The sequence below is a fragment of the Papio anubis genome, chromosome 16 (assembly GCF_008728515.1).
Source record: "Papio anubis isolate 15944 chromosome 16, Panubis1.0, whole genome shotgun sequence".
Classification (NCBI taxonomy): Eukaryota; Metazoa; Chordata; class Mammalia; order Primates; family Cercopithecidae; genus Papio; species Papio anubis.
This window is the reverse complement of record NC_044991.1, coordinates 21,376,832-21,404,160: the sequence shown is the minus strand read 5'-3', so window position 1 is coordinate 21,404,160 and position 27,329 is coordinate 21,376,832. Positions and strand designations below refer to the sequence as shown.

The following is a 27,329-nucleotide window of genomic DNA, read 5'->3' as shown; positions in this document are numbered from 1 at the left end:
TGCCCTCTCCCGCCACCGCCCCGATCAGGGGATTTCCCACGCCCCCCGGAGCCTCCCAGATGACAGGGAGCTGGGGAAAACCACAAGGGGAGCCCAGCCTTCTGGCCAGCATCACAAGGTGAGACAGCGTCAGCTCCGGGGGAGGTGGGATCAATGGCAGGAGAGGGGCCAGGGACAGCAGGCTGCAGCAGTCAATTTGCCAAGGATAGGATGGAGGGAAGGTGCTGTCCTCAGAATGCTGCCGCACACACCACGGGAGCCTTTGACCCTGGGGTCCCTGCAGCCCGGGACTCCTGCCCAGAAGAGCCGTGGGCCTGACACACTGGCTGGGGACACACTTGATGTCATCATTTTTATTCACTTTCTCTTTCTGAAAATAAGAGTAAACATACAATATATATTTTCTGATGATATATATTAGATCTAGTTACTGTAGGGTCAGAAAACCATCCCCAACCACATGGAGGCAGCTTTCAATCCTGACATTTGGTGGAGGGGAAAAAAGTGTCCATGATTGCCAAAAGCCGAATCTTTCTTTATTATTAAACAGCAGTAACAGGAAAACCTAATGCTCTGTCAGACACAACTGAAACCTGGGAGGCCAGGAGGAGGGCAGCAGACACTACAGAGAAACCCCAAAGAAACCCAAACAGGAGGCACACCCACTCGCCCAGCCGCATCCCTCGGCCTGGTCTCTGTTGCAGGAGGCCTGGGCTCAGAGGTGACACTGAGGAATGTATCACAGACCATCCTTGGGGCAGAAGTGGGGAGTGGGGGACAGTGCAGCTGCCAGTGGGGTGGGAGCCCAAGACAGGGGCTCTGGGAGCTTCTGCCTGGTCTTGACCATACGGGTCAGCACTCGGGAGGCCGTGGCCCAACTGGCACAGCTGCAGGGCACAAGCCAGGTGGCTGCAAGGGGGCAGTGCAGGCCCTGGGCTCCTCCAAACCCAGCTCTGCCCCTTTGCTGGCACCTACAGCTCCTTGAGCCCCAGACCTTAAGCAAGCAGCTCTCCTGGTACCAAAGGGACCCCTACCTGCACACCCAGGCCAGGTTGGCAGGGTCCATCCCGTGAGAGGTGGCAGTGGGGGGCCCTTTAACACCAACCCGAGATTCCAAGGAGCCAGGGGCTGCCGGGGCTGTGAGCCAGAGGGGCAAGCTCCATGCTCACCATTCAGGCACAGCTTCTGTGGCTGCTCTGGCTCTGTTTCCTTTGGTCCCTTCCTCACCTAACCCCACGTCACAGCCACAGGAGCAGGGGTGTCCCGGAGCACGGGAGTGCACTGCGCTCTCACCCCAGGAGGGGGTGGTACTCTACCCCAGGGATCGGGTGCTGCCATCAGGACCACAGAGCCCACGGGGTGGCCAGGAGCCCTGCCTGGTCCCTCCTGCGAGGAGGAAGATGTACTGCCACCCCCAGGGGCCTCCTCGATGGGGCGGGCAGAAGGCTGGGGTGGGCGCTGGCCGGGGCCTCAGTTCTTGAGGATGGTCTCGTAGGCCTGGTACACATGCTGAGACACCTCTGGCGCTCGACACTTCAGGGACAGCTGCAGGGGAGAGAGGGGTCGGGGAGAGAGCACTCATCCCTGGAGTTCGTCTCAGGAAGGAAAGGGGTGGGGAAGAGAGCAGGAACCAATGGGATAGCGTGGCGTGCACACAGCCCGGTGGCAGCTGCGCCTGGCACAGATGTGAGGTAAAGTGGAGGGGGCGGCCATCGCAGCCAGCCGGGTGTGGACCAAATATACTTGCAGCCCACACACCTGCTGTCAGCCCAGTCCCCAGAGCCCTGCTGGCAAGCAGTGTGAGTCACGAGCCGGAGGCCCCCACCCTGAGGGCTGCCCAGCCCCCCAGAGTCCCTGGAGGTCTGGGGTCCTCAGGACTGAAGCCTGACAGAAAATCCTGAGGCGGTGTGGGAGGGCTGGGAGGGAGCCTGGAGGGGTGCTGGGCTCATTCCTGGTTTCCTACGTAGGAAGCAGGCACGGTAGAGACTTTGCCTCCACTCTGGGGCCTGAGATTGAGATCACAGGCAGAGGAGAGAGGAGCCCCCACCCACCCACTCTAAAGCACTGGTTCCACAGGGCACAGTTAGGAAGTGGGAACAATGGAGTTCCGCAGGTCAGCAGCAGCCCACGGGCCGTCCAGGTCCTAGGAAGGGCTCTGTGCACACTGTGAATGTGTGGAAGTGGGGTGTCAGCACCTCAATCAGGGCCACCTGGCTACAGCCTGCCAGGTGAGGTGAGGCCAAGAGATGAGTGCAGACAGGAGACATGGGGTGCATGGGGGCCAGGACAGGAGACAAGGCTGGGGAGGGTGGATGGAGAAAGAGAAAGCGATCTGCTAACCTCTAAGTCCTGCACCACGGGCACCAGCAGGGAAGGTGACATGCAGCAACCAAACACAGGGAGACGGAAGTTACCACCACCGAAGCCACGCCACAGCCCCCCACCGACCAGCACTGGCAGCAGGGCCCAGGAGGCGCAGTGTCTGGAGGGCCATGCCTGCCAGAGACTCAGGGGTGCGGGGGAGAAGCAGAGCTTGGGGCTGTCCAGGGCCCTGGAACAGTGGCGCAGACCTCCAGGACAACTATGTGCCCCAGGGAAGCCATCCCCTGACAGGTCTACCTCAAAGGCTGGGAAGTTCGGGCTCCTAGGAACCAACGTCCTCCCAGCTGGGCATGCAGGCACTCACAGGACAGGGCTAGGGCCTATGCTTAGCAATGCCACTTCCCAGTCAGGGGTGCCAAACCAACTTCACCACCTCACAGGGCCCAATTTTACACAATCTTCTAGTCCAACTCACTGTTCTGAGACCCAACTGGTGTCTTATCTGGGTAACCTGACGGGGTGGATGTGGAAGCTTTCTAGAAAGGTCCTTTTCAGGGACCGAACTGATTCTGGTTCAAGCCAGGCTTGAAGGGATGCTTGGACGGCGTCCTCCACCAGAACCACCCCCTGGCATGGGACGAAGGGGAGGCTCCAAGGCCGCAGGGTGGGTGCCGGGGCTCTCACCGTGCAGCTGGGGTTGCCCGGCTGGATCCGCAGCTCCGCCAGCACCCAGATGCCGTTGGTCAGCTTCAGGGACTGGTAGAGCATGTCCTGGCCCTCCACGTTCCTCTTGGCGACAGTGAAGATGTTGCTGCTCTGCAACTTGCTGCTCGCAGCCTCTGTGGGGTCACACATGGCAGTGGGAGGCCCCAGTCAGTGCGGGGCCTGGGTACAGGCGAGGGGCTGGGGTCATGTGCTCGGAGTCCTCACCTGCATTGAGGGGGCAGTCTCTGATCTGGAACTGGGCCTCATTCTCATTGGGAATATCCTTCCACGTGGCCAGGAACATCTGCCGGTCTGCAGGGTGAGCAGGGGGGATGAGAGGGGGGCCCCTCATAAACCTGTGGGCTCTCTGTAGCTCAGCAGGAAATGGGTCTGGCCTTTACTGTGCCACCTGAAAGCTGACGACAGGCACTAGCTGCCGCACAGCCCTCCTGCTTCCCTGAGCACACCCTCCGCTCTGTGACGGAGGCCCCAGTGCTTCTTCCAAATGACCCTGGTTTCCTGCCTCCAGGCCTCAAATCTCCCCTCCCCACCCCCACACACCTTCCTCCTCCTCGGTGAGCAGCCTGCTTGTAAGTCACAGCCTCCCATGCAGGGCTTCTGTGGCAAGCAAGAGATGACATGGGCCAAGGGCTCCATGCAGCCAGGGGCCGGGTGCAGGCCATCTGTGTGCTGTGATGAACACCCTTCTTGGGGGTTCCAGCAAGGACACAGAGCGGGGGGTTACCAGGCGTGGGGCATGACCTGGGCTCTCTGTAGCCTGTGGGACAAGGCTGAGGAGCGAGCAGGAGAGCCTGGGAGTGGGGTGAGTTCCATGTGGCACAGCCCACCTGCCAGACCAGAACGGGCCACTAAGGCCTGGGGGTCCTGGGTATACCCCTCACTCCAGGCCTGCAGGGAGGCAGCGACTCCCTGACTCCATTTGCGGGCAAGGCAGTCCATCCGAGCCTTGGTAAAGGCACTACCTTGGCCAGGTTCCCAAGCCACAGCCCCATTTCAGGCACCCCAGAGGGCTCCCTCATGACTCACCCATCTTCCCATCCTCCACAAAGAGTATGTGCAGTGGGTACAAGGTGCTGAAGTAGAAGACATCGATATTGTTCTTCACAGCCACCTAGGCACAAGGGGGTCCCCAGTCAGTCTCTGGGGCTTGATGCTACCTCTGAGGCCCCAGGAAGGGCATCGCTGAGCAGATTCTCTCCCAGGGCCTTCCCTGGTAAACATACCCCTTTGTTCCCTGACTGGGCCTCCCCAACAGCTAACAGCAACTCTGCAGACACAACCCACTGCTGACCCCAGTGGGGCCCAGCTGGTGGGTGGGTAAGGACTGGGGTGCCTGCCCTCCCCAGAACCCACCTGGAGGTTGTTCAGAGGCTCCATCTTCATGACCGAACCCACCGTGCTGAGAGGCAGGGAGATCTCCACTGTCTGGTTGGGGCTGAGTGGCGCGTGGACCTGGAGGGGGGCGGCGGGGGCCAGGCCAAAGCTGGGGAGAGAGAAGCCCCACAGGCATGGCAGGGGGAGCAGGTGCTGATGCGGGACAGGTGAGCTCCTCCGGCTCGGGAGCTGGGGCTGTGGTTGGCAGGGAGCCTCTCCCAGTACCAGCCTACCCATGCTCTGGACCCTGGACAGGATGGGCTCCTGGTCTCCCTCCCCCAGATGACCATGTGGACAGAAAGAAAGAGCCCCAGGCCAGCTGCTCTGCCCCAGCCTGGCTGCAGGCCTAAAGCCCAGCTCTGTTCTTTTCCTCTGGGCCAGGCACTGGTGGGCCCAGGTAAGCAGGCCTTGCCCTGTCCTGCCCTCAAGAAGCTCTGTCTAATGCCAGGGGCCTGGAGTATAAGCTGCTTCTACCTTGAAAACTCTGGGACTGCCCAAGTCTTTGTTGCCAATCCTCAACTCCCAGAAGGGATCTGACCATCCCAAGCAAGATGCTAGATTTTACTCTCTTGGCCAGAAATGGCCAGGACACACAGTGGCCACAGAGAGAGTCAGGAAAGCCCTGCTTCTCTGCAAAGCAGCACAATGGCAAATTGGGAAGATCCTCCTGGGTGTGAGCCACGCCAGCCGCAGGCTCTTGGAAGATAAGTCACAGGGCATGGGACTGGGGGAACAAACCGAGGGCTCAGTATACCCGGGCTACAGATTCGATATTACATGCATTCCCAGCCTCATAAAAACAGGGCCAGGTACACCTCTTCCCATCCTCTAGATGAGGACACCGTCTCAGGGAGGAACAGGCTTGTGTCAGACCCCAGAGGGTGACCGGCACTGCTGAGAATCAGAGTTTGAGCTGTCTGACCCCAGCCTATGCTCTGCCCAAGAAGCCATCAGCCTGCCTGGGACACAGAGGGAGACCATTTGGGGAACCCCAGGCCCGCTTGGTGGCTCAGCACACCAGGATTTCCTGGGAGATCCACTACTGCCTGCTGTGTGAGCTGTCCAAGGAGCCCAGGTGTCATTACCTACTAAAAAGGGGTGATGGCAGTGACTTTGCTGGGCCATCAAGTACCTCAAGCGAGACAATACTCCCAAAGCCGGTGGCACAGGGCCTGGTGCCCAGGAAGCATTCGGCATACAATAAGTTTGCTAGAGGCAACCATTGGAACCACCTCTAGGAGTCTGGTGCACTTCTGTGACCTCCAGGGTCACATGAGGGTAAGTGGCAGAGTCACCCCCAGTCCCGGTCTGCCCAAGGGTCAGGACCTACTGGCCTCCAGGCTTCCCTGGGGAAGCAGCCCCTTCAGTCAACTTCTTAGAGGCTCAGTTTGCTCATCATGAGCATGCTCAGGAAGAAGAATCATCAGGAGGGGCTGCCAGGGGTCCCCAGGGAGCCCTAGCTTCACCGGCCAGGTCCATGACGGTGCCAGACAGGCAACCTTCCCACTGACACCCAGTGTAGGGGACCCGGTGGGGAGGGGCCTGGAGCAGCTACCGCTCCCAAAGGCCCCATCTGATACTTTAATCCTCTGCCACAATGGGGAGGCTGGCAGACAGGCCCACTCCCCACCAGCCTTCTAAGAGCTGGTCCCTAAGACAGGCCCCTCCTATGTGGGGTGTTTGCCAGAGGTGGGCTCCTCAGCTGGAGCAGGGGGTTTCTGTCTGTAAAACACTCCTTTGGACAGTGGAGGCAAAAATAAGGGGGGCCAGGTGTGGTATCGTGCACCTGTAGTCCCAGTGACCCAGGAGGCTGAGGCAGGAGGATCGCTTGAGCCCAAGGGTTCAAGACCAGCCTGGGCAATAAATACACTGAGGCCATCTCAAAAAAAAAAAAAAAAAAAAAAACGAAAACGAAAGACATCCCTCCCCACTCTGCCTGGTACTTTGGAGTCCATATTCTACTTGGGGGTAGAAATCCCACTGCTTGGCTGAGCACGGGGGCTCACACCTATAACCCCAGCACTTTGGGAGGTCGAGGTGGGCAGATTGCCTGAGCTCAGGAGTTCGAGACCAGCCTGGGCAACATGGTGAAACCCCATCTCTACTAAAAATACAAAAAATTAGCCAGGCGGCCGGGCGCGGTGGCTCACGCCTGTAATCCCAGCACTTTGGGAGGCCGAGGCGGGCGGATCACAAGGTCAGGAGATCGAGACCACGGTGAAACCCCGTCTCTACTAAAAATACAAAAAATTAGCCGGGCGCGGTTGTGGGCGCCTGTAGTCCCAGCTACTCGGGAGGCTGAGGCAGGAGAATGGCGTGAACCCGGGAGGCGGAGCTTGCAGTGAGCCGAGATCGCGCCACTGCACTCCAGCCTGGGCGACAGAGCGAGACTCCGTCTCAAAAAAAAAAAAAAAAATTAGCCAGGCATGGTGGCAGGCACCTGTAATCCCAGCTACTCGGGAGGCTGAGGCAGGAGAACTGCTTGAACCTGGGAGGTGGAGGCCGCAGTGAGCCGAGACGGCACCACTGCACTCCAGCCTGTGTGACAGAGTGAGACTATCTCCAAAAGAAAAGAAACGAACAAAACCCAGTGCTTCAGGGAGTTTTGGCCCGAGGGGTGGTGGGGAACATCCTCCAGAAAAGGGCCACTGCCCTCCCCCGCGCGGCCCCACCGCTGCCTGCAGTCCCCAGAACAGATTCCAAGTTGGATTCTCTCACAAGCCTCCCCTTGAGAGGGGAGTTGGCCTCAGGGAGCTCACCTGTTGCGGTTGAACTGGATGGCAAAGTCGGTCATGACCTGCAAGGCCTTGTTGGTCAGCTGCAGGTCCATGGAGATGGAGCCCACCTGGCGGGTGAAGGTGCCCGAGATCTCCAGCCCCTTGGCCTTCATGGCTGGGAGCCAGACCTGCAGGGAAAAGGGTGCAGCGGGTGGGTGCCTCTTCCCCCAGCCCAAACTCAACAGCCTACCTGACGGTGCTTTTTCTCTCTCTCTCCTGCAGGGGCCTCCCAGATCCAGCACCCCAACCTTTACTGCTAGGGGATGACCAGATACGTATTGGGAACAGAACAATCCCATGTCCCACCTAGGGTCATGGCCACGATGTGGCTGCCTCTTGGAGCAGCTCGGGCTGGGGAGGTGCTTCGGCTCCAGGGCTGATGTTGAGTCCTCAGAGGGCAATGGAGGCATCACTTGGGAAGTAGGGCTAAGGGATGCCATGAGCTAAGGACAGAGCTCAGTGCCCAATGGCATCCTGGGCCTCAGCCAGAGCCTGGGCCTTCCTGGCTGTCACCGCCTGTCCTCCCTTGCAGGAGGCAGGGCTGGCCTTCAGCTGCAGCAACTGGTCTGACCAAGGACAGTACCTAAGAGGACCCCTTGCCTGGCAGGCCTTCCGATGCTTGGCTGCCCTTGTCATTCGAGTCTCAGCTCAAGAACCACCTCCTCCTGGAACCCTGCCCCCAGGTTCCCTCGCCCCAGTGATGTTATGGCAGATAAATATGACCTTGTGTCTGTCTCCCCTGTACTCAGAGAGCTTGCTGAGGGAAAGGCTCTGTTTTTCTGTCTTTACCACCTTTGGCTCAGAGCCTGGTGTGAAACCAGCGTTCGGGGAGTGTTTGCTGAGCAAACAGCATGAGTTAGAGCCCTGCCATGGAAGACATCCGCCAGTGGCATCCTGTGGACTCACAAACGCCTCTCAGGCGGTTACTCTCCCACGGACAGCTCACGGGCCCCTTGAGGTCAAAAGGCTTAGACCCCACTGACAGCTTCTGCAAGTGCACTCAGTGCCAACAAACGTCCCACTGTCTCTCAGGTTGCCAGTGCCAGAAACCACAGAAACATCAGGCACAGCGCCCCCGCCCCACCCTAAACCCCTCGCGGCAGTCACGCAACCCAAGCCCTGTGGAGGCCACCTCCTACATCTTCCTCCAGGGCCTCCATTTCTCTTCATCTCCAGAGGTGCCACCAGCATCTAAGCTGCCACCAGATTTCCCCAGGTGAGACAGCAGCTGCCAGGTGGCGCCCCATTTCCACCCTCTCCCCCTTTCCACAGCAGCTGACGTTATCTTGTGACATGCAGATCTGATCATGGCACCCTAAGAAACCCCTTCCAATCCTGCAGTGGCATCCTCGGGCCTTGGCCTCCACAGCCTGGTGCCCATCTGCTCCCCAGGCTTGCCCTTGCCCCTGCCCCTGGGACCTCACACCGGCTGTTCCCTCTGCTTTGAAAGCGCCTCCCCACCCCAATCCTGCTCGGTTAACCCTGAGCACTCTTTGTGCCCCCTGGACAGATCTGTGAGGACAGAAAGTACCCTGCTTTGGTTCTCAGCTGTGCCACGGTGGCTGAGAGAGTACACAGAGGCCAGCTGGACCTGACTGGGGGCATGGCTCCCTCATGGATGACTACCCCGGGGCCCCTGTCAGGCCTCCTTTCCCCTGGCCCTCTCTCAGTCGCCCATGGCTGGGGATGGGGATCGCACTGCTCTTGGTCACTGTGGGTTCATGGTGTCTCACACAGGTCCTAACAGAACAATCTTCAGTCTTTACTGGATGAACCAATGAACTGTCACCACCAGCTGAGCCAAATGGTGAGGAACTCAAAAGTTCTTATACACAGACAGCCTCATTCCCTTAGACCAGCAGGGTTGGCCAAAGTCTTTTTTTTTTTTTTTTTGAGACAGAGTCTCGCTCTGTCACCCAGGCTGGAGTGCAGTGGTACCATCTTGGCTCACTGCAAGCTCCGCCTGCCGGGTTCACGCGATTCACCTGCCTCAGCCTCCCCAGTACCTGGGACTACAGGCACCTGCCATCACGCCCGGCTAATTTTTGCATTTTTAGTAGAGATGGGGTTTCACCGTGTTAGCCAGGATGGTCTCGATCTCCTGACCTCGTGATCTGCCCACCTCAGCCTCCTAAAGTGCTGGGATTACAGGCATGAGCCACCGCGCCTGACCTGGCCAATGTCTTTAACCCCCTAGGCAGGGTGTGGAAATGCGTGAGGAATGAACAATTCCAGGTGGCCACAGCACTGTTAGGAAGATGTGGATACCTACCAACTGATTCTGAAGGGAGAGGGCACCCACACCCTAGAACCCTCCCATGACTGAGGCAGTGGGGAAAGTCCTGCCCGGGGCAGAAAAACTCCTCCTCCAGGTAGCCTGGCCTGATGACTCCTGACTAGGAGATCCCCTCCCCTCTCCTTTCCAGCATGCTCTGCTGGATACACTCATCTGACCCTTCAGGAAGACAAAGCAGGGATAACACTGGTAAGACAAACACATGGCTGGGCACCGTGGCTCACACCTGTAATCCCAGCACTTCGGGAGGCCAAGGCAGGTGGATCACCTGAGGTCAGGAGTTCAAGACCAGCCTGGCCAACAGGGTGAAACCTCGTCTCTACTAAAAATACAAAAACTTAGCCAGGCATGGTGGCGGGCACCTGTAATCCCAGTTACTCGGGAGGCTGAGGCAGGAGAATCACTTGAACCCCGGAGGCAGAGGTTGCAGTGAGCTGAGATTGCACCATTGCACTCCTGCCTGGGTGACAAGAGCAAAACTCTGTCTTGAAAAAATATATAAATAAATAAATACATAAATAAATATATAAATAAATAAATAAATAAATATATGATGAACTCACAAGCCTAGTGCCAGCTCCAGGCTTTCTTTTCCTGGCAGCTCTGCAGTGCCTGGCAAAGGCTGGCACGCACAGGGTTATAGGAGTCTTTGCTGTTCTCTGTCCCTTAGTCCTGCTTTGTGTGCCTGTGATATTGGGCTTCTGGCCTCATGCCTTGGTGCAGCCAATCCAGGTAGTAAGTCAACTGCACATGCTGTACGCTATGCCACGATCCTACGTTCCCTTGGCCCTGCTGGCCCTGACACCCCACGCATGAAGGCAGGGGCACAGGTTGTTCTCACGCTCTGTGGGGCCACCATCATGTAGGGGTCTGGAGCAGAGGCTTTAGTGTCACTTGCTTTCACTTCCAGACTCTGTCACCAGCTATGTGACCTTAGGCAAAAGCACTTGGATTTCTCAACCATGAAATAGGAGGAAGAGCCACAAAGGGCTGCTGGGAGGAGGACGTGCTGGCGGTGGCTGTGGAATGCTGTGCCATCCCTGCAAGGAAGTGTGTGGCTACTAGTGTCAGAGCTGCTATCTGCTGTGGACCTCTCAGTGCCCAGACCCTGCCAGGGCCTCCAGTCACCACCACTGCAGGTGCAGCTGGCATATGGTGGGGAAAGCCAGCTCAGGGGGTAGGGAGGTGGGGGCTCATGGCTCCCTAGTCATGACAGAGCTGTCACTGCCCCGACCCCCAACTGTATCCTGTTTTGGAGCGGAGACCTCAGAAGAGAGAGGGGGGCTCTGGCAAACACAACTTCTGATCTGAGTGTGGTGAGGGGATCAGGCCAGGTTGGTCCCCTCTGGCAACTTCCTTGACACTGACAACACGGCCCACACTGAGCTCTCCTCAGTGCCAGCCCGCATGTTCTCACACCCTGAACTCAGCTATCCTTCCCTCAGCCCCGCTCCTCCCTCCCAGGGAGCTCTCAAGTCTGGCCACTGCTTCCACCCACAAGAGCCCTCACGGTCCAGCTGCCGCAGCACTCTTCCTCCCTGCCGCAGAATCCCCTGGGGCCGGTGCTTCTGCCCCACCCCTTCCCTGCACACGCAGCCATCTTTCTCAAGTGCAAATCAGACTGGTTCATATCTTTGCTTAAAACTTTCCAAAGCCTCCGGCTGTGCCAGGATCAAGAAGAAACGCTCAGCCTGGCCCACCAGCCTTGCCAGCTTCTTCCTTTGCTGATCCCTAGTCTAGCCAGGAGTCTTGGGGGTGTGCCCTAGGTGGCACAGTGGGTATCTTCAGGTGGCATAACATAGTGGGCTGGAGTCAGGGATGCTGGACGTCCTACCATGGGGACAACCACCCCACAACAAGCAACTGTCCTGCATCCTTCCAGTATTTTCTGCATGGTTTCAACATATCCTGAGACTTCCAGGAACACAATTCTCAGGAAAATCAAGGGAAGCCTGTTGTTTATCTTACTCCGAACCTTAGTGGGAGTCAGCGACCACTTCAGAAACAAATGGCACCACTGGCCAAACCACTCATGGGGTCCAGGCTACAAACACCCAGACTGTGGCTGCCACAGTCACAGTGACTTTGCCCTGCAGCAAACACCTGGCAACTTCATATCTTCCGGGGTGAGTGGGCAGGCGTGCCCAGACGCTTATAACATTGATACATACACTTGTATTCTCTTCCTTTTATGACTCCTCCATGCAGTGAAAGCATCTGAGTATTTTTGGAATGCTGTGTGTAGGTAGGTTACACAGCCCACCAATTGCATTTAAGGAGAGGAACAGTGACAATGTAAAATGTCGATGATGACTAAGGGGTGCTGGGTCTGATGGCACTGAGAACTACTGCTCCCACCTGACAGGCCTCTGCTGATTCCCTGACAGAGGCCAGGGTCTCCCTTCCCTCCAGGCCTTACCACAGGCTGTTCCCTTGGTCTGGAGCCCCTACCCGCTTCTGTTCAGCTAATGAGGTCCTGCGACTCCTCCGGAAAGCCTGCCTAGGCATCCACCAAGCCTGACTTAGCTCCTTTTCCTCGGTGCCCCCGTGGCCCCCAGCTTCCCTCATCAGCGCTGGCCTGAGCCAATTCCACAGCCGAGGCCATTTAAAGGAGCCCACATGCCAGTCTCTATAACTTCTCTCTGCTCCTGCCAAAAGAGAAGACAAGTGACTTACTGCTTTGGGGGCTACATATGATCCTGACAGGGTGCCCACGCCACTGGTTAGGTCAAAGAGGTCACTCAGGCCACTGCCGATGGGTGCTCCAAGACTGGCTGGTACTGCTGCTGTTGGAGGTGCCACGAAATTGGTGCCCCCAATCTGGAAAGGGAGGGAAAGAGTCAGAGGCAGGCATCAAGAGGCAAGGACATCAAGGGCTGGGAATGAGTAGAGCCACCTGGCTCTTTAGAATACACTGGGGGTGGGGGGCAGGACAGCCTCCATATCAACTCTAAATTACAGAAACAAGACAGAGAGGCTGGGCGCGGTGGCTCAAGCCTGTAATCCCAGCACTTTGGGAGGCCGAGACGGGCGGATCACGAGGTCAGGAGATCGAGACCATCCTAGCTAACACGGTGAAACCCCGTCTCTACTAAAAAAAAAAAAAAAAACAAGACACAGAGAGGTGGGTGGAGTAGAAAGGCTGAGCCCTCCCGTGCCCTGTAAGCCTTGAGCCTTAGGAGTAACCTCTGGGAAAGGGCTGGGGACACTCCCAAATTGACACTCAGCCCATGGATAAAAGGAGGTCCCAAGACACACGGCTGGGTGGAGACCTGCTATGCAGACGGGTGCTCTCCCTCCAGGACATTAGAGAGGGGTTGTGGGACTGAGGGCTGGCAATCCCTGGGATGACAAGGTGACGCGTCATGGGGTGGTGAGGACTGGGCAAGAATCCATGGCTATGGGGCCCAGTGGTAGCCAGATGCCAGCTGGTCAAGACAGAGACTGCCAGGACGCTGGACCAAGGCAGGGGCTCAGCCGGCAGGGACTGCTTTGACATCACCCGCCCCTTGGGATGCTGGGCCAGCGCTTTCGGGAGGAGCAAGGATGAAGGCTGGGTGACGCAAGGGTTGAACCATACCCCTTCAGGCTCATCCCCCATCTCCAAGCAGAAGCAGGCAGGTGAAGAGAACAGGCAGCCACATGCAGAGAGAAAAAGCCAGGAAGGAAGACAGAGGAACAAGAGAGAGAAGGAAAAGAGGGAGGAGATTAGTTAACAGTAGCTCCATCCGAGAGGAGAGTGGTGTGAGGCTGTGTCGGGGCCTATGAGAGGCCCAGACCCTGTCTCTACGAAAGGCACTACCCCACACATCTACCCCAGCACCCGTTCTGCACCACAGCCCTTCCTGCCTCACCCTAGCAGCGCTGATCGCCAGTCTCCTGCCCCCATGCTGCCACCGTGCGGACCTGAGTCAAGCACAGTCAAATAAAGAGGTTCAGCCACCCCCAGCACCTGGCCCTGCCAGTTGCCTGAGGAAGCCCCAGGGAGATACCCACATTAGTCTCACCACTCCCTTCCCTACTGTCTTCCCATTCCCCTCTCTCCCCGGCCTCCCATGCCCTCTCAAATAGGCCTGGCTGGGCTTCTGTTCCCAGCTGGGGCAGCATGAAGCTAAGTGGACACAGGTCTGATTCCTCAAAGCTAGGAACACCCTAGCCTAACAGGGCAAAGGTGACTGTGATGCCAGGATCAGGGCAAGGGCTAGGATGGGCCTCCCTGCCCAGGATCTCCTGGGACTCGAAGGTCCAACAAGGGAGTGGAATCCTGTGTGCCACTCAGGGGCTGGGCGACCTTGGAGGGAAGGCTGCCTGGCCTCTCTAAACCTTGGTTTTCTCATCATAAGTAGGGAGCTACACAATCACCTCCGAGGGTAAATGGTAAGAGCTCAATATAATGTACCTGAGGCACTCAGCTGGTGCCTGGCATGGAGGGGCGTTCAGTGACTGCTCCTCTGAGGATCATTATCAACATCATCCAGAGGGCACCCATGACATACCAGGCTGTCAAGGCCACCGCCAAGAAGGTCCACAGCTCCCATCTGCACTGAGGAGGTGGTCAGGGGTGGGCCGCTCACTGGGGGGCCGAGGTCCAGGTTAAGGAGGTCACCCAGCAGGTCGCCCTGGGCGGGGATGACATCTGGCTGCTCCCCAGGAGGTGCTCCGGCAGGGGCTGTCTCAGGGCTCTCTGCGCTCTCACTCCTGCCGGGACACAGAAGGGAGAGAATGTCAGTAGGGCGGAGGCATCAGGATGTCTCAGGAAGGTCAAAGAGACCCCAGCCTCCAGGCACCTCCCCCAGGACAGGCACTGAGTCTCCTCCCTGTCCCCGACAGGGCTGTTCACACGGCCCCACTGCTTCCCCATTCCCACAGCAGGTCCATCTTTCAGGCCCGCCGTGAGGATGAGTGAAGGGAGAGGGCCGCCTGCTTCTAGCACTCAGCCCATGCCAAGGAGAAAACTGGAAGCCAGTGCCCTAGGATGGTGCCACCAGGTCACACCAACCACCTGGGAAAAGCAGAGGAGGAGGCACGGACAGGGCTCTGGAATGAGACAGAACTGGTCTGAGTCCCAGCTCTGCTAGTTGTGAGATCCTGGACCAGTCCCTCAAGCTCGCCTTGTCTCTTGTTCCCACCTGAAGAATGGGGACATTTGCTCTCAGAGCTGTTGTTAGGATGGAATGAGGTCATCTAGCAAATACCTCATGTACAATAAATAGCTGAGAAAAGGTTGTTAGTTTTCCTCAGACTCAGGCCTTGCCAGGGGACAACACACCAGGCCTGAGTGCCTGTGCTACTGAACTGGGAAAGCAGGTGTGGAGGCTCAGGCCTACTGGCCAGTCTCACTCACGAGGCCGTGCGGGGTGGTAGGCTCTTGTGCACGACGCCCCGGCCCCCCTCCACAAAGGCACTGGGAGGCTTATGGTAGACAGAGGCCAGTGTGCCGATGTAGCAGATAAGCTCGTCCAGCAGTGTGGGCTCGATGAGGTCCGTCTCTTCAGAGATGAGTGGCTTCTCAGCCAATACCACCTCCTTGGCTGCCACCGGGTCCGTGGAAAGCAAGCGCCAGTAGATGTAGCCACGGTCCCGCAGGTCTGGGTTATCTGAGTCCTTGTGGGGGTGAGGAGAAGCCCATGAAACTTAGAGCAGCCAGGTGAGAAGGGAGGAGGTTTTCCTGTAGCCATGAGCCAGGTGTGGCACAGGGCTGGCCAATGGGGACAGCACTCCCATGAGCCTGCCCCTACACCACCTACAGGGCCATACCCCGGCACCGGGCTCATTCTCCATGGTGCTCTACTCCAGCCTGGCTGTGCCTGTCTCTACTCCCAACTGCCCACTGTGGCCTGCCCTTCCTGCCCCCAACGCACACCCTCAGGCTTCCGCAGGCTCTCCTCCTCTGTCTAGTTTGTCTCAACTTCACTACTTGACCTCACTCCCTGAAGGCAGGGAGCTTGGGTTACTCTGGGGCTAGAAGCCAGTCCCACCCACAGGATACCTGTCTCGGGAGTGGGCCTGGCTTCCAGGTCTAGGTCCTGGGACAAAAGTTCCCCTGCTTGAGTGAGGGTTGTGCTGGGCACAGTGGGGCGGTTGGGGCACCCACCTGAGTGGCCAAACTGAGGACCTGCTGCACCAGCTCCTGGGTCTCTGTTGGCTTCTTCAGAAAGAGTTTCACGATGCCTGTCAGCAGCTGCAGCTGGACCTAGAGGGAGGGAACAGCGGTGGCGAGGAGGAAGGTGGGCCTCACATGGGGACAGCGGGAGACCAAAAAGGCTTGAAGAGGAAAAGGGTGTTCAAAGTCCCTGGAAGCCAAGCACAGCTCTTCTAGGTTTGGGGCTGTCACGGCACACACGCAAAGGGCCGCCACAGGTGTTGGTGCCGCTGAGCAGCCAGACCTTGGCATCACTCACTCAGGAAGGAGCTGAGCACTGGACTATTCGGCAAACCCAAGCAGGCCAGGGGCCGCTGCCCAGCCCTAGGGTTCTAGAAACCTGTTGGAGCTCTAGACTTCACAGGACTATGAGAAGCTCACGTGTGGCTGGTATGCTTCTTATTGGGACTACCTGTCAACAAGTGGCGACAGTCCCATGGAGTCCCAGGGGACTGGGGCAGCAGGGCCCACAGAGCCTGCCATCAAGAACCTGTGTTTCTACCAGAGGGTGGGAACCATTCCTGGTGGCCCTCCACTGGCCCCTGCTGCATACCTGGACATACCCAAAGCTGCCCTCATCCTGGCCAACACCTCCTTACCCTTCAGATCTCATGCCAACCCCACCTTCAGACCCCCCATGCTTCTGCAGCCTCTTGCATCCCCTCACAGCACCACCAGTTGCTGGCTGTCCTGTGCAGTGAGCTCCCTGTGGGCTGGAGAGACGTCTGTCTTGCTTACTGTCATGTCACTAATTACTGCCCAATCTAGTGCCTGGTGTAGAGCAGGCACTTAAGAAATACTTGCTGACTGAAGAAACATCTATGCGAGAACAAGTCTTTGCATATGATCCTTCCTTAGTCACGGTCTCATTTTTGCTAGTCCTAGGACAAGGGGGCAGCCTGAGGCTCCTGGAGTCGGGGGCAGTGGGAGCCCATGGGCTGTGCCAGGGACAGGTCTGCAGCAGGAGCGCAGGAGTGGCAGTGCAGGAAGCCCAGCAGCAGCCGTGCTGGCGGCATCTCTGACGCCTGCCCAGTAGGAGGGCACTTGTATAGGGAAGGCTGACAGCAGCAGGCGGAACAGAGGGCATGTGGTCCTCCAATTCTGGGACGAAGCGGAGTCTTTGCAATTTGGTTACATGTGGGCCTGCAGCAGAGGAGCAGTAGGCTGGCTGTTTCCGAGGCAGGAGGCAGCCCAGCATCTGGCTTCCAGACTCTAGCCCCTGCCTGCGTAGCCAATGGGAAGCCATTTACCCCCATCTGTAAAGGAGAGGTGTGGCCTACTTCAGGATTCTTGTGAGCTTTAAAAATGGCAACTTAAGGCAGTTTGCTTGGAGGTGGAGTCAGATCACACCTTATTTGAACTCCAGTTCTATGACTTCTCAGCTGGGTGACCCTGGGCAAGTCATTTAGCTTCTCTGAGTCAGTTTCCTAATCTATAAAACAGTCATTAAATCTCACAGAGTTAATGGAGAGTTGATAAGGACCACCAAATGAAAAGCGGCCGGTGGTGACTCCACACCTGTAATCCCAGCGCTGGGAGGCCAGAGGCAGGCGGATCACCTGAGGTCGGGAGTTCAAGACCAGCCTGGCCAACATGGTGAAACCCTGTACCTACTAAAAATACAAAAATTAGCCCAGGCATGGTGAAGCCTGTAGTCCCAGCTACTTGGGAGGCTGAGGCAGGAGAATTGAACGAACCCAAGGCCCGGAGGGTTGCAGTGAGCAGAGATCACACCACTGCATTCCAGCATGGGGGACAAGAGTGAGACTTTGTCTCAAAAACAAATAAAGCAAAAACAAAACAAAATGATACAAAAAAGCATGTTCTGCTAAGGAATAGCTGTCATCATCACAGTCATTATCACCACTACCATCACACAGGGACTCTTGAAAAAGTTCTCCCCAACCCAGTCAGCTGGATGCCTGGAATGATTCATCACTGTCAGCTCTGCTGTGGTTCCGGTCAGACCCTCAGGTATGCCAGAGGGTGGTCTGGCCAGGTGCCCAGGGCCCTGGCTCAACAATCCATTCCGGTTTCCTCTGTGACACTCCTCAGGCTGGCCAGCCTGCCTGTTGTTTCCCTTCCTGAAATGATGCCATTACTCCTGCTATCCAGACAGAATGGGATGGCAGGACAGGGCCAGATGCAGGCTGGGCTGATATACCACCCTGGCCAAGATTTTTTTTTTTTTTTTTGTGACGCAGTCTCACTTTCCTGCCTAAGCTGGAGTGTGGGGTGATCAACTCGCCACGCCTCTGCCTCCCTGGGGTTCAGTGACTTTCCTGCCTCAGCACACAGGCAGCTAGGATTACAGGCTGCGCCACACCACACCGGCTAATTTTTGTGTGTTTTAGTGGAATGGAGTTTCACCATGTTGGCCAGGTGGTCTCGAACTCCTGACCTCAAATCCACCACCTGGCCTCCCAAAGTGCTGGGATTACAGGCACAGGCCACCGCCCAACGCTGCTGACCAAGGCTTTTAGTCTACTTGTCCATAGCTAGAGAGGCCTGGCAGGAGCCAAGGATGAAGATTCAACAAGACAGCATTACAGCCAGTTCCATAATTGTCAAGCCTGGTGCAGTGGTGCAGGCCCATAGTCCCTAGCTATTCAGAATCCTTTGAGCCCAGGAGTTTCCCAAGGCTAGCCTGGGCTGCCAGTGAGGAGTCAAGTTAGCTAAAACAAAACAGAAACAAAACTCCAGGCCGGCTGGCAGTGGCTCAAGCCTGTAATCCCAGCACTTTGGGAGGCGGCCAGACTGGATCTCACAAGGTCAGAGAAGATGAGACTATCTGGCTAACATGGGTGAAACCCGTCTCTACTAAAAATACAAAAGCAGCGCGGTGGCAGAGTGCCTGTAGTCCCAGCACTTGGGAGCTGAAGGCGGGAGAATACCGTGAACCGAGTGGGCAGTGAGCCGAGATGTCAGCCACTGCACCCAGCCTGAGGGACTGGAAGGACTCCGTCTCAAAAAAAAAAAAAAAAAAAAAAAAAAGCTCCAAATAAGTCAAGCACTCAACAAGTGTTCTTTTTTTTTTTTTTTTTTGAGACAAAGGGTCAGCTGCACTGCCCAGGCTGGAGTGCACTGGTATGATCTTGTCCTGCAGCCGCCTCAACCTCCCGGGCTCAAGATGCCCACCTAGGCCTCCCAAGTGGCTACCGGACCACAGGTGGGTGCCACTACACCAGCTAATTTTTTTTTTTTTTTTTTTTTTTTTTTTTTTTGAGGCCAGGTCTCGCGCTGTCGCCCAGGCTGGAGTGCAGTGGCCCAGCGATCTCGGCTCACTGCAAGCTCCATGCTGCCTCCTGGTTCCGCCATTCTCCTACTCAGCCTCCTGAGTACTTCTGGACTACAAGCCCTACGCCCGGCTAATTCCTTTATATTTTAATGAGTGAGTTTCCTGTGGTCTGTTCTCGACCACTTGTGATCCAGCCCAGCTCTCGGCCTCCCAAAGTGCTAGGGATACAGGCGTGATACCTTGGCTAATTTTTTTTATAGAGATGAGGTCTCACTATGTTTCCTAGCTTGGCCTCGAACTCCTGGATTCAAAAGATCCTCCTGCCTCAGCCTCCCAAAGTGCTGGGGTTACAGGAGTGAGCTGCTGCACCCAGTTAACAAGTTTTCTTTTTTTTCCTTTTTTCTGAGATGGAGCCTTGGTCTGTTGCCCAGGCTGGAGTGCAGTTGCATGATCTCGGCTCACCGCAACCTCCGCCTCCTGGGTTCAAGCGATTCTCCTGCCTCAGCCTCCTGAGTAGCTGGGATTACAGGCGCGCAGTATTTTAATAGAGATGGGGTTTCACTATCTTGGTCAGGCTGGTCTCGAACTCGAGACCTCAAGTGATCCACCCGCCTCGGCCTCCCAAAGTGCTGGGATTACAGGTGTAAACCACCGCGTCTGGCCCTAACAAGTATTCTTAAAACAGCTTTGAACTGTGTTGTGAACAAAAGATGCAAAGTGAACAGGCTACTGAATTACATCACACCCCCACAGCTACCATTAAACTGAGTGCTGGAGCGGGCACTTTACACACAATGTCCAGCAGTCTTTGCAATAACTGCACTGGAGACAAGGAAGTGGCTTTGCTGAGTTCACGTAACTGTGCGCCAGGCCACACCACAGGGAGGAGGCTGGATCTCACACTTCAGAGCTCTGTTTCTATTCACACCACCAGACTCTTGGCTTACCTCTCCCTGTCCAGCTTCTCTCATCCTGGCTTTTTAGCAGGCTTAGCTGCAAAAGATTGACTCTATGACAGGGGCAGAAGCACACCCCTACAGCAGCGGTTCCCAGCCTTTGTGGCACCAGGGACCAGTTTTGTGGAAGACAAGTTTTCCACACATGGGGTACGAGGGTGGGGGGATGGTTTTGGGATAAAATTGCTCCACCTCAGATCATCAGGCATTAGGTTCTCATAAGGAACGCACAACCTAGATCCTTCACCTGTGCAGTTCATAATAGGGTTTGCGCTCCTTTGAGAATCTGATGCCGACACTGATCTGACAGGAGGCGGAGCTGAGGCAGTAATGCTTGCTTGCCTGCCACTCATCTCCCGCTGTGCAGCCCAGTTCCTTACAGGCCATGGTAGTACCGGGTACTGCGCCGTGGCCCGGGGGGTTGGGGATCCCTGCCCTACAGGACATCCTCGCAGTGATCCCAGGCAGGACTTGCCTGCAGGAGCAGAACCCAGCATAGGCAGGCTTTGCTTCTGACACACCGGGAAGAGGCTGGTATTGCAAGCAAAGGCAGTCTGGAAGCAGGTGGCGGTGGGGGGGTGACGGTGGGAATTAGTACTGTGATTCTGGGATGGACATCTGTTGTTTTTGCTCACCCAGCATCTATTCTGTCTTCTGGGAACAGAAACACTGGCTTTCCTTCAGAGCCTCACCCTTCTTTCTGTCCCTTTCAGTCCACACAGACTGGGATCAGTGCCTGAGAGACCTCGCCAACCAGAGTCACAGTGCCTGGCTCAGGATAATGCAAATAGGTCCTGGGACTTTTGCTGGAACTACTGAGGGAAGGGGAAAAATTCTTTCCATGGGGGTTATTGTGCTGTAAGGACATAGCCTGGAAGTGCTGACTCCTTACAGCTCCCACTCTTGGGAGCCTACCCACGGCAGAAGATAGCTCAATGCCACCATCCAAGCACCCTCAGCCAGGAGTCCCAGAAGGCAGCGTGCTACCCACACTTGCCGGCTACTGGAACCAGTTGCTCCCCTTTTTGGCCTGGACTAGTTTGCTTTTGAAACCAATTTGGCCCAAACCAACACTACCATGAATGAGTGTTTATTATGGGCTGGGCATGTGTTAAGGACATTATACCAAGCATCCTAATTTCACTTTTGTAGCAAGAGGATGAGGGAAGATCTAATGATTCTCATTTTACAAATGAAGAAACTGAGGCTCAGAGTTAAAGGGATAAGCATAAAGTTACTGAGCCAGGAAAGGGCAGAGGAGGGGTATGGACTCTGGGATCTCTCATTAAGTCCCACACTTGGACCCGCGGGGTTACACTGCCCCAGTTGGGCAGCAAAAATTTCTGTGCTCACGAACAGACTAACACGGTTCCCAGTTAACTGAGAAAAGGGAATACAAATGACAAGGCAGACATTCAGGCTCATTCATAACAGAAATGCAAACAGAACTACAGTGAGGTACCCGTTAGCTATTGGACCGGCAAAAACAAAGCAGAGGTAAGAAGAGGGCAATCCCACCATCTGAGACAGGAGTATAAAAACCAGCACAACCTCCACAACAGAAATCTGACAATGGCTACCCAAATCTCAAACTCACATGCCCTTTTCTCTAAGCATCCTGCTGCTATGAATGTATCCTCCAGCTATGCGTGCAGATGTGCATTACACAGGTTATTCTCAACAGTACTGTTTTAATGAGCACAAGACTGGACACCTAAATACCCACCAGGAGAGGCTGGTTAAATAAAGCATAAATGAATGAGAGCACGGTCTTTGGAGGTATTGGTAACAGAAAAAGGCAAGGTGCTAAACAATTTGAATTTGCAGAGTATGCTACCAGCAGTGTTTAGAAATAAAAGAGCGGGCAATGTAGATACAGTTGATTCTCACTACTTGAGCAATCCATGTTTGGGAATCTGTCTACTTGTTAAAATTTACTTGTAGCCCCCAAACCAAGACTCGTGGCGCCTTTGCAGTCATTTGCAAATACGTGCAGAACCGTGAAAACTTCGAGTTGCCCGACACACACATTCACAGCTGAGGTCAAATAAGGCAACGCTCTGCCTTCCTGTTTCAGCTCTCATCCTGTAAACAAGCATCCTTTCCACCACCTATTTAGTGCCATGTTTTTCATATTTTTGCGCTTTTTGTTGATTTGCTTGTTTAAAATGCTCCCTAGCGCTGAAGTGCTTGCCTAGTGTCCCCAAGCACAGAAGGCTGTGATGAGCCTCAGAGAAAACACATGCGCTTGATAAGCTTCACTCAGGCATGAATTACAGTACCGATGGCCATGAGTTCAATGTCAATGAATTGACAATATATATTAACTAAGGTGTTTTTAAACAGAAACACACATTTTAAAAGGTTATTAACTGATCAGGTGACAAAAACGTTGTGTCTAGATGCTCACAGAAACCAAACACTGCATTTCTCTAGGAGCTATGGTTCAGTACTTGCTAATTCAGTGTTTGCCATGACTATGGAACAGAAGCACCATGAAAAATAAGAATGAGTTGTATATATGTGTGTATGTCAGATGTGTGTATGTGTGTATAGGAAGGATGGGTGCATGTGTATGTGTCTGTGGGTCTACTGGTATATTCCTAAATGATCTCCTGAAGTTTCCTAAAAAATCAAGAACAGAGGACTGGGTGCTGTGGCTCACGCCTGTAATCCCAGTACTTTGGGAGGCGGAGGCAGAGGCGGAGGCGGGCAGATCACGAGGTCAAGAGATCGAGACCATCCTGGCGAACACGGTGAAACCCTGTCTATATAAAAATACAAAAAATTAGCCGGGTGTGGTGGCGGGTGCCTGTAGTCCCAGCTACTCGGGAGGCTGGGGCAGGAGAATGGCATGAACCCAGGAGGCGGAGCTGGCAGTGAGCTGAGATCACACCACTGCACTCCAGCCTGGGCAACAGAGCAAGACTTCGTCTTCATCTCAAAAAAAAAAAGACATCAAGAACAGTGGTGACCTCTGGGGGAATTTGTGGCCTGCAAAGCGACGAAGAGGGAAACTTTTCACTATATATGCTTTTGTATCAATTTTAAACCAAGTCAATGTATTTCCTGTTAAAATATGAGTATGAAATTAAAACAAAATGAAGAACTTGTGCCTGCCTTCTATCCACACCACCACAGACTGTCTCGTGCCTGCCTTCTATCCACACCACCACAGACTCTCATATGTCTCCCTGACTTGACTGTACTGCAGTGAGAAGGAAAAGGGGCGGTGTCCATTAAGCGCACATCACTCATCTGTCTGTCAGTGCTACTGACGAGGTATTAGGAAGGGAGGGTTTCACGGCGGTGTGGGCCACAGTGGGGCTGAGCTGCCAGTCATGACTCACACCCTGGCCGGCTCACTGGCTCACCTGGGTGCTCTCGTCATGAAAGCCCTCGAGGAAGCTCTCCAGCAGCTCGTCTGCGTTGTCGATCCGTTCTGCATACTCGCCTACAATCCAGATCATGGCAGCCCGGGCCTCAGGCTCATCCAGGGAGTCCAGGTTCTCACACAGTGTGGCAATCACACTCTCATACCTGGGAGACCAGGGCACAGTCGGTATGTGAGCCCTGAGGAACAGGCAACCCAGGGAAGCCAGGCAGGGGCCAGGAGGGAAGGGGGCCTGCCTCGTAAGACCCCAAGGTGGCAGGTAAAGGAGACGTGAGTTTCTTTTCTTTTTTCTTTTTTTTTTTGAGACGTAGTTTCGCTCTGTTGCCCAGGCTGGAGTGCAGTGGCGCGATCTCAGCTCGCTGAAACCTCTACCTCCCTGGTTCAAGCAATTCCCCTGCCTCAGCCTCCCAAGTAGCTTGGATTACAGGCGCACACCACCATGCCTTGCTAATTTTTTTGTATTTTTAGTAGAAACGGGGTTTCACCATGTTGGCCAGACTAGTCTCGAACTCCTGACCTCAGGCAATCCGCCTGCCAAAAGCCTCCCAAAGTGCTAGATTACAGGTATAAGCCACCACACCTGGCCTGGGGATCTGAGTTTCATCTATCACATGTTAGCCCTTATTGTGGCCTGCAGAGCAGAGGAGGGGCAACGTGGACAAAACAAAAAACAAAGGGTTTCTTTTGAGAATGCTGCTTGTGACAGAGAAGTAAGGAAGAGGAGACTCCTCCTTCCTTTTCCGCCCCGACATCCCTGTCCCCAGGCAGAGCCAGATGCCCTCTCCCTAGGAGGGCAGGCACGCACTTGTTGGGGTACTTGCGGAAGATGTCCTTGATGACCACGATGGCCTCCTGGACCACGTAGTTGACCTTGGTCTGGATGAGGTCGAGCAGCGTGCTCACACAGCGCTCCGCAGATTGCTGCATGGGAAGAGGAGAGTGTGGATGAGGTTCCCGCACCCCATTTCCAATACAGCCTCTGATGTCCACACCTTGGCCAAGGGCTCCAAGTCACTCCTGGTGCACCTTCCTTGTCATAGCGGGAAGACAGGAGAACCCTCTCCCCAGGTAACAGGGGAGAACCAGTACCAAATCATGGCCCTAGGATGGCAGGCACATGTGGAATGAGACTGAGAAGCCAGAGGCAGAGCTCCTGAGAACAAGGAGGGTCCTTGGAGCTCCTCTAGGCCAGGACCTGAGGGCAAGGTGACTACACCGCAGTAGAACCCCACCTCTCTTTTTACTTGTTTCAGGAAGGGGGCTCCTGTGACCAAAAACACTCACAGAACCTCTGATTGCTTCTGCCTTTACTTCCACACACTGCTGTCATGGCCTGCTCTGAGGGAGATTTCTCAGGACAGTATCACAGGCTGAGATCACAGCACACCTCAAAGGGATAGGCGGGGGGAGACCAGCTATCCTAGGACCCTCCAGTCACCAGTGGACTCATTTAAGGAGAATCTGGCTTAGTGGTCAAGGAACATCTCCACAGACAGAGAAAGGAAGGGGATAGATAAAATGCTAGGACGCAGGAGTCTGGAGTGGCCGCGGGTCGCGTGGACACAGAGGCACGTGGGCAGCTGAATGATGACAATATTTGCCAAGAAATGTCCTTGCCCCAGAGCTCTGTGAAGTGAATGCTAAGTCCACCAGTTTGTGGCTGCCCAGCATCTTAGCAAATGCTGCAGGAGAACCATGATTATGATGAGTTAATTTGATCTGCAGCAACTCGAAGGCCTTAAAGGATACTACAGAGTGAGAAAGAACCCCACCAGATCTGCATAATGCTCGCCATGGGGGCTCCAGTGGTGAGCCTCAGGCCTTCCCAGACCACCAGCAAGCTGGTAGATTCTTGTATCAGACTGGTTTCCTGGTTTCAGCTCCTTTTCCCTTCTCCAGCCAAGGACAGAGTCCCAGGGCCTCACCTCCACCTTGATGGCACAGCGTCCAATGGCACGCACAGCCTTCCGTACAAAGTCCACATCCACTTCTGTTGCGTACTCTTTCAGTTCCGCCAACACCTGTAGCCCAAACAGAAAAGAAGGGGTTGGGGGGACCTGATGGGGCAATCTGCTGGAACACTCCTGGGCAGCAAATATACACAGACTCCCTAGGAGAATGGGATTCTGCCTCCTACTCCAGGTGGAAGGCCCAAGGGAGAGAGCTGGCAGGTGCCTGAAAAGGAAAGCAGGCCTGGACAACCTTGTTTGGGGTTGATCTAGCTAACATATCCAATACCACTTTGTAAGGGATGACAGGTAATAACAGGAAGGAACATTCTTTAGTAACAAAAACATCAGTCCTTTTTTTTTTGTTTTTTTGAGACGGAGTCTTGATGTGTCACCCAGGCTGGAGTGCAGTGGCGCCATCTCAGCTCACTGTAAGCTCCGCCTCCTGGGTTCACACCATTCTGCTGTCTCAGCCTCCCTAGCAGCTGGGACTACAGGCGCACACCGTCGCACCTGGCTAATTTTTTTGTATCTTTAATAGAGACAGGGTTTCACTATGTTGGCCAGGATGGTCTTGATCTCCTGACCTCATGATCCCCCACCTCGGCCTCCCAAAGTGCTGGTATTACAGGCGTGAGCCACCGCACCCGGCCTAAAAAAAACATCAGTTCTTTTACTTGCTTACGCAGCCCCATGTCCCATGCTAAACACTCTTCATGAGATAAACTGTTAATGGTAAGACTGGTCAGCTGGGCCAGAGCCCACAGTCTGGTGGTGGCGAAACGGTCCCACACCAAGCCCATGCCCTGACCATTACACTCTGCTGACCTGGGCAATGTTGGCCTGGGAGGCCAGGCGGATCATGATGTCCAGCTTCTCCAGTTTCACGTAGATAGGGTCATTGTACTTCACGAAGAACACCTTCATCTCGTGCTTCAGGATCTCAGGCCTGATGGTGGGGCAGGATGCCCGGAGAGCAAAAAAGAAGGCTTAAGCCTCATGAGAAAAGGCCCTCCACATTTGCTGGGACATTTCTGAGGTCTGAGGTGGAGCCTGATGTTTTTGAAGGCAGAGTCACTGCCATGACTGCAAGCTCCTGGACAGAGGGCCCAGTGACCGGCCTGAGCAAGGCTCTGACTGCTCCCATGTGCCTGAGCACATCATTGGAAGGCAGAGGGAGCGCAGTGAGAGACGGCTCACTCTCCAGAGGCAGCAGGCCTCATGGGAAAGGCTTGCAAATCAGAACAGATCTCAGTCCCAGTCCCAGCCTGTGACCTCAGGACTGTTTCCTCACCCACAAAATGGGAATGATGCTGTACAGAAACACGTTACCACCGCAGGTCTGGGACTGCTAGCCTCAGAAGGCCGGGCACATGGCAACTTGGATTTTGGAAGAGTTCTCACTGTTCCTTAAATGAGAAAGTTATTTAACTGTGCCTAGATCATTGTACAAAGAATACAGTTTATGCTGAACATATCCTTCCCTCCTGGGAGTCTGGAATTTGTGTAGGTGCCCCCAATAACAAGCCTGGGTGCCGAGTCTCAAACAGGCTTTCCTGGGCAGAAACATTACACAAGTTGCCGCATTTTGTTGGGGGAGGAGTGTGCTCTGTGTGACTCCCCATGGGAAGGAGGAGGTACCAAAAAGCCTCTCATGGAATCCTCCAGACTGTCCTTCTTCCCTATGACCCAGCCGGGCAGCCCTGCTCTGCTGCTGACAGATCTTTGCTGTGGGTATAGCTATCTGCTGGGTCCTGAGTGGGCGTGACAGCTCGTGCCTGTTATCCCGGCACTTTGGGAGGTTGAAGCAGGAGGATTGCTTGAGCCCAAGAGTTTAAGACCAGCCTCGGAAACACAGTGAGACCCTGTCTCAAAAAGAAAAAATATATTTAAAAAATATATGCTGAGTACTGTGAGTAGTGCTAGTGAATCCCGAGCATGAGGGTGGTCTTGGGACTCTGACACCAACACTGACCTAATCGGCCTGCTGTGAGAGTGAGACGAGAAGCATCTAGCATGATCGATGCCTGCCTCAGAGAAGGCATCGCTAGGCAGGAGCTGTCACTAGCTGAGCCCTTTCACATGTGTCATTGTTCCTTCCTCAAAGGCAACATCCTTCTGCCTTCCGCCAGTATCACCCACCACATTCTTCCTG

The 27,329-nt window shown here is 55.2% G+C and overlaps 1 protein-coding gene and 1 non-coding gene across 9 annotated transcripts in view; both read right to left on the bottom strand.

The window, feature by feature from the left end:
* Positions 1-514: 514 nt before the first annotated feature.
* The window catches only part of AP1B1 (adaptor related protein complex 1 subunit beta 1), a 63,545-nt gene continuing 36,730 nt past the window's right edge, over positions 515-27,329 (bottom strand). For 3 of the 8 annotated variants that reach the window (XM_009217039.3, XM_009217043.4, XM_021921436.2), the window contains 14 exons: positions 26,003-26,123; positions 25,151-25,246; positions 24,031-24,146; positions 23,206-23,371; positions 15,590-15,688; positions 14,840-15,099; positions 13,992-14,193; positions 13,076-13,096; positions 12,172-12,315; positions 7,182-7,327; positions 4,402-4,531; positions 4,075-4,159; positions 3,253-3,339; positions 515-3,161 (listed from right to left, as the gene is read on the bottom strand). In XM_009217039.3, coding sequence (XP_009215303.1) covers positions 2,821-3,161; positions 3,253-3,339; positions 4,075-4,159; positions 4,402-4,531; positions 7,182-7,327; positions 12,172-12,315; positions 13,076-13,096; positions 13,992-14,193; positions 14,840-15,099; positions 15,590-15,688; positions 23,206-23,371; positions 24,031-24,146; positions 25,151-25,246; positions 26,003-26,123 — 2,014 coding nt within the window. In that variant the 3' untranslated portion in view covers positions 515-2,820. The remainder of the gene's footprint in view (positions 3,162-3,252; positions 3,340-4,074; positions 4,160-4,401; positions 4,532-7,181; positions 7,328-12,171; positions 12,316-13,075; positions 13,097-13,991; positions 14,194-14,839; positions 15,100-15,589; positions 15,689-23,205; positions 23,372-24,030; positions 24,147-25,150; positions 25,247-26,002; positions 26,124-27,329) is intronic. The other 5 variants (XM_003905388.4, XM_009217041.3, XM_009217042.3 and 2 more) reach the window with 5 other exon arrangements.
* LOC116270905 lies at positions 5,771-5,866 on the bottom strand. The gene has a single exon (XR_004179209.1). It is a non-coding gene; the product is annotated as a small nucleolar RNA SNORD125 (small nucleolar RNA).